Raw genomic sequence first — 6,619 nt, forward strand, 5'->3', positions numbered from 1 at the left:
ATTGAAACATGTCCATTAAAATTTGGATTTCTTGATAAATATTGGCTATACATTCGATTCATTTCATTTCCAACAGCATTTATTATAGTCTGAAATTATAAACCTGTTAATAAATATAAAACATTTTTTTTTTCAAATTAATCACTTGACAAAATGTAGGACTTGTATAAAACAAAACATCCAATATAGTGTCATTGCTAAAGTTCCTGAGACGTGGAATTGAAGGTAATGTAATTCTTTTGAGCTTACAATCAATATCTTCACTATGGAGAGCTAAATGCCACGAAACAGGTAATACTTCAATTCTACCAATTTTTTCTGATTGACATGATGTTTTAAAATGTGACTGTGTTAACTGAAGAGCTAAACTTCGAAAATCATCCACTAAAAAAATGTATATACTGTTGTAAAATATATATTATCAATGTATGAATGTGTGGGTTCTTTTAAGTTTCTAAAGCCAGTTTTTGATCGAGTCAACATTTTCTGCAAGGCCCATCTCATGCAGTTTTAATTTAGACCACTCGCTTGTCAGATCCAAAATGCTGCCATTTGGCATCCAAAAATCATGAGAGGAAACAGATTTGTGATGTCACACTACTCACACTTTTGCGGCACACAAATTTTGCCTTCATAAGAACCCGGCTCAAAATTGTAGTTCCTAGTTTACTTTTTGAGTTTAATTAATTTATATTTTTCTTAAGTAAAGAAAATGACATACCAACTTCATAAATTGGTCTCATTTTTAAATCACAGTAAGACCCAATTCCATGTACAATAAATAATAAATGATCCACTTTTGATGGTTCATCACTAGGAATTACAAATTCTTCAAACCCTCGTTTGACTATGCATTGTTTTAATGAAGACTGTAAATTATTTTTAAACATACAGCATTCTAAAACTACTGTTTTAATTTGTAATATTATTATTTTACTATATTTGCTGCTTGATCCATTTGAGTTTCTTCACTATTATTTAGAAGTGTTATAGATACTCCGTTGTGGATTATAGCTGTAGGACTATGAAAAACTACTTCCTCGTAATTACCAACTGGAACTCTACGTCCCCATTCATTACTCTCCCAAGCTGCTTTGTATTCTTCCTAAGTATAATTAGTAATTGTATTAATATCATATTTATAATATTTATAAAGGCACTAATGTCTATTACCTCTAGAAGAGTAGCTATGACTTCATCATAAGGAATAAAATTAGATCCATTGCTATTACGGAGAAACCAAGAACAACGACGTACATTAGTCGTGTTATCAGACCAATAAACTGGTTTACGAATTCTTTGATTTAAGTAAACATCAAATCTACTACCATCTGTTGCTATAACGGATTCATTACACTGATCATCTAAAATATGTTAAACATAAAAACAACTTCAAATATTTTTATTTTTAATAATATATTGAGTATATTATTACTTAAAATAAAGGCTTGTTCAATAGCATCAGAGTCTTTTTGACTAAATGGCACCCATTTATTTTTATCAGCATACTTGCAATAGAACCAATGCCATTTTATAGGTTCGTATATGTAAAGTAATAAATCCTATAAATAATTATACTTCCAACATTATTATTTGTTCAATTAATAGTTATTTTAATCAACTATATTATACTTCTGATTGTGATTGCGATGAAGATATATTTACTGGAGCACTCGTAGTTTTAAATGGTTTGTTTATAACCATGTTTGATGTTTCCGTAACTATTGAATAATTTTGGTTGTTCACAACATTACTAGTTGATGGTAATTCAGAATTATCTGTAATAATTATTAAATTAATACAAAAATGTTGGTTATATTTTTATAATGTTGAAATACATTTTAAATTATAAAAAACCATTATATTTTGATTGATCATTTGTAGTATTAATATATAATAATAATAATATAATAACCTATAAGAGGTGTAGAGATGGTATGTTGAATATTTTCCAATGTTCTCCTTGGTGGTACAATATGAGAATTATATTCATCAAGATTAGAAAATCCACAACTACTATTTAGATGTTGTTTAAGTTTTTCACCTGCAGTTCTTAAACATTGGGATTGGGATTCTTCCAAATTCACTTCACTAATATTTTGTTGTAATAGAGAAAGAGTTGAAGATTCCTGGAATTGGTTAACAGTATTCTTATCTGAAATCAAATAAAAATATTTGGTTAATTTTTATGAGGAAAGATACATATTAGATAATTATAGTCTATAGGAAACCTATCCTTAATAGATAAATATTTGACATAGATAACAATTAATAGAAATATTATATAAGCAAAAATAAGTCTAAATAATCTTCAATAGTTATTGATCCTGTACGGTATCATCATGCATTTATTAAACTTGTTCTTACTATATTGTACAGTTCCGTATATTATTGCTAAAAATATTACAATCTTAACAGATTGGAAAAAAGCAACTTTACAATGTATGAATAACTTTTTTGAAAATACAGGATATTTGGCAAAAAATGATACTTATGCGACTATATATGGACTAGATGAAAAAGAAGGTATGTATATTCTATATTAAGCTATATTTAAAAACAATAAATTAAGTTATTCGAATAATACATAACTGTTTTTACTTTTTACCTGAACATAAAAATATAAAAGAATATTAGATACTAATAATTATTATTACTACTTATTATTTGTACCGGGATTTGGGACTCATAGTGATTGTATATCATTATTGGATATTTGGATAAAGGAAAACATAGCAGAGTTATCTATAAACAAAAACCTGAGGCCATATAACTATATTTAAAATTATTAGAGAGAGGGGGTTCACAAAGAGTTATTATTCTATATAATATTATTCTTCCCCTAATACCTACATTTTAACATTTTTCTAACTACCTATGTTAAAAACAATTTTTTTTTTTTGGTGGGAGTAGTAATAAACTCCATGGGCATCATATGGGTTCATATAGATACAACCTAGACATCTAGTATTATCATCATTTTAAGATAAATACAAAAAAAAAATTTATTTTGCATAATTTGGAAATTTTGATATGTTAAGCTGTTAAGGTATACCTATAATATTTTATTTATAAGAAAGTTTTTTTTTATATTTGCTCGTGTTATTCATGGATAAATTGACATAAATTAAATTATTTAAAATGGTATTCCATAGTGGCATAACTTGGGGTGAACATTTAGGGCAGAATACATTACAAAGGGCATCTGCAGGGGGCAAGTAGGGGCAGTCGCCCCTCCCTTGGCTTTTTCTAGGTTGATTGTCATATATTATTATTGATGAATGATGATTTTAATGTTCTAAAAAAACTAAAAAATGCCCTAACAATTCTAAATAGTGCACTATATTATTTTTATTTTTATTATTAAAGATATAAATTCTAATATACATTTTAAACTTTTAAATGATTGTAGAGAAGTTTAACAGACAGAACTTGTATTCTGAAAATTAACTTTTTTTTTGCTGTAGCTATAGGTTAAGACTTTAGATCATATATTTATTATAAAAATCATACAAAAACATGTGTAAATTTAAAACTAAAATTTAAATTTAAATTTTGAAAAAAACTTCAAAATACTCTAAAAGTCTTTGAATGCAAAAAATGACCTTAAATTTAAAATCGTCAAAAAATTCAATGTAGGTATGTTATAAAACAAGTATTGCTTAGATTTAGAAAACAATGCAAAGTGCATTATAATCCCAATCTCAATCATTACCGTTGTAATATAAAATATCGCAAAATAAACTTTTTTTTAAATTAAAAATAAAAACTTTTTTTTTTTTACAGAGTGATTTTCATTACACTCGACTCAGAGTCAGAACTAAGAACGTTGCTTTTATAGATTATGAGATGTAGTGGTGAGACCAAGTGCAATACTGCAGTGTCAACCAAGTTTTAACTTTTTTGATAAAAAAATTTAATGTTCATAGATGGCATACCTACAATAGCTACAACTTTTCAAATTTGTGGTATCGATGACTGAACAAGCTAGAAATAATTAATTTTATTAATTTACCTAAAATTATAAAACCAAAGGCAACATTTTATCTATTAAAAATAAGGTATTTGATAATTTAAAATTACATAACAATTAATTAAAATTAATGCTGCAATATTAAGTTTTAACTAACTATGTACATATAATTCATAAATATTGTTACATTCTTTATCTATAATTCAGGGTTGGTAATATACGTGTATAAAACGTTTTATACGTCACACGTATTATACTCCACGTATAAAACGTATAATAAGTATAAAACGTATAAAACTAATTAAAGCCCAAGACATACTAAATTTCCTTAAATTTAGAATAAAATTAAAAACAATACAAATTTCTTTTTGAATTATATGTTATAACAAAAATATATATATTTTTATTAATATAAAAAATTATCACAAATGTCTTTTTTGTTATTATAAAATATTAATATTAGAGTAGTTTATTAATACAGAATAAAGATTAAAGATGAACTAAATAGTAAATAGTAAATAATTAATTATAACTTGAATAGGTACTTGATAATAGCTGTTCGATGCAGCAAAAAAAAAAAACTTTTATACAGTATTAAACGTATAAAACTAAGTAGTTTTATACTGTACGTTTTATACGTTTTATACACACGTATAATACGTGTTTTATACTGTACTGTATTATACGTTCCAACCCTGATCTATATGAAAGAAAATATGTCACAAAAATACTTTATAACCAATAGGGTAGTGAGACAAAAAAAGTAAAAATGAAAATATTTTGCCCCCCCCTTGACAAATTCCTGCAGACACCCTGGAAAACAAGTATTAATTATAACCAACTATGTCTAAAAGTATAATAGAGGAGATGACTCCCTTCTAATTATCCCTCAAATAATTAACAAATAATAATAAATTAATATATGTAAACACTAAATAGCAGTCCTTGAAGTTTTTTAAAATTGTAAGATTATTAAAAATATACATAGGTAGAACTATCCATAATATAATGTGTATTACTTTAAGTGTACCTATACAATATAAATATTTTAATTACTAATTAGTTAATACATAAAACTCATACAAAAAATAATATTCAAGCATAATGATTTAAAAAAATTAATTAATGTGTTGAATAAACATTATTTATCGAGTTATTTATTGTCTATTAAATATACAATAAATAGTTTCTTAGATATATTTGTCCACATAATAAAATGTTGGGATGCGACGACTTTCTTGGCCTTCTCCCCAGCATATATTACTACTCCTATGATTGTCAATAATAATTGTCATACTATAAAAAAATAAAATTATAACTTTTATTACTATTTATTCACAGAAAGTTATACCTATTGGCTATCAGATATCAGATATCAGTCATTCATCTCAAATATAAAGTTTGGTTTGACCTCAGGAAAAATATTTTTATAAAGTATTTTTAATAAATTATTTATTAGAATACCTATTAAACACGAACAGGTTGGCAATTTCTAAGGAAAAAACCTATGATTTGATTAGTATAATATTAATACACAGACTCATTAAAACAATTTGGAAAATAATTATCATTAAAAGAATTAAAAATGAACTACAAGTTAGAAAAATGTAATTAAAACAATTATTATAAGTAAATATTTAAACTTTTAAATTTGAATTACAACTATTTGTATTGTTCTGAGTTTTTGTGAAAATGAGTCATTGTTTATTTTTTATGACTCAACATATATCCTGTGCACCTTTTATCCAACAAAATGTGTTAGATAGCATAAAAACTAATAACTAATAAGTAATTGAAAACTTCCTGTATATATTTTATGTAAAACTCTTATACTCAATGGTTGCATTTCCTGTTTACAGAGAGTATGGTTCATAATATAATTCTGAGAAATTTTAACGAATTGATGTCTGAGCACCATAAAACTGAATATTTACTACAAGAACAAAGTCAAAAGTATTATTCTAGATTAATAGATGTTCTGAATCCTTCAAAGAATCAATTTTTATTGTTTGGTGAAAAATCAATGTTTTTTGATGAAGACTTTTTTCTACAAAACCATACAAATGTAGCTTCAGCATAGTACAACGGTAATTGTTAAAATACATCTATATTAATAAATATTTATTTCAGGTAGAAATTGTATGGTGTAAAAACGGTGAATGTGAAAATTGTAAAGAAAAAATACCTAAACCATTAGCAATCGTGAATCAAGTTTCAGAAATTAAAATCAACAATGAACAATATCAATCAAAAAGTAATTTAAACTAATAGAAAAATTAAAATAATATTATTAATAAATAATAGAGAAATTACAGAACATCATTTAATGCTTGAAAATATAAAAATTAGATAAGCAAATTAATTAATCTTTATTATTAGTAATTCTAGATTAGTTTTCTATATATTACCCAATGGCCAGTGCCGCCGTGGGTTTAAACAATAAAAAATAAAAAGTTTAGCTATATATAATATTATTATAATATTATCTCAGAAAAAAACAACAAATTATTGACCTTTAAAATGCGATAGTGTTCACACATAGTTCCACAACATAGTATTAAGAGTTGCCATAATAACTGTTATGTAAGGTTGTAATGCGTCATTATTTTATAGTTATTTAAATTAAAAGGAGTTAATTACATTTTT

At 25.2% G+C, this 6,619-nt stretch overlaps 2 protein-coding genes across 2 annotated transcripts; one reads left to right on the plus strand and one right to left on the minus strand.

Annotated features, from left to right (window-relative positions):
* Positions 1 to 145: 145 nt before the first annotated feature.
* Positions 146 to 2,769, minus strand: LOC100165519 (phospholipase DDHD2; the record flags this gene model as incomplete). The annotated part of the gene is made up of 8 exons (XM_029492665.1): positions 2,760 to 2,769; positions 1,916 to 2,155; positions 1,633 to 1,778; positions 1,436 to 1,562; positions 1,174 to 1,364; positions 938 to 1,105; positions 722 to 869; positions 146 to 384 (listed from the first exon to the last, which is right to left on the minus strand). Coding segments are annotated over exons 1-8 (1,269 nt in total), but the record flags the coding sequence as incomplete, so codon positions are not given.
* A 2,881-nt stretch (positions 2,770 to 5,650) lies between these two features.
* LOC103311522 lies at positions 5,651 to 6,261 on the plus strand. Its single transcript, XM_016809327.2, has 3 exons — positions 5,651 to 5,761; positions 5,833 to 6,038; positions 6,104 to 6,261. The coding sequence occupies exons 2-3, from the start codon at positions 5,838 to 5,840 to the stop codon at positions 6,239 to 6,241; spliced, it is 339 nt and encodes a 112-aa protein (XP_016664816.2). The 5' UTR covers positions 5,651 to 5,761; positions 5,833 to 5,837; the 3' UTR covers positions 6,242 to 6,261.
* The last annotated feature ends 358 nt before the right edge of the window (positions 6,262 to 6,619 follow it).

The sequence above is a fragment of the Acyrthosiphon pisum genome, unplaced genomic scaffold, assembly GCF_005508785.2.
Source record: "Acyrthosiphon pisum isolate AL4f unplaced genomic scaffold, pea_aphid_22Mar2018_4r6ur Scaffold_4175;HRSCAF=4721, whole genome shotgun sequence".
Classification (NCBI taxonomy): Eukaryota; Metazoa; Arthropoda; class Insecta; order Hemiptera; family Aphididae; genus Acyrthosiphon; species Acyrthosiphon pisum.

Bases quoted from the DNA above. Each gene is read 5' to 3' on its own strand.
- LOC103311522 (XM_016809327.2), top strand. From the start codon at position 5,838: ATGGTTCATAATATAATTCTGAGAAATTTTAACGAATTGATGTCTGAG. The intron at 6,039-6,103 runs GTAGCTTCAGCA...TATTTATTTCAG, and splicing joins TTCTACAAAACCATACAAAT to GTAGAAATTGTATGGTGTAA.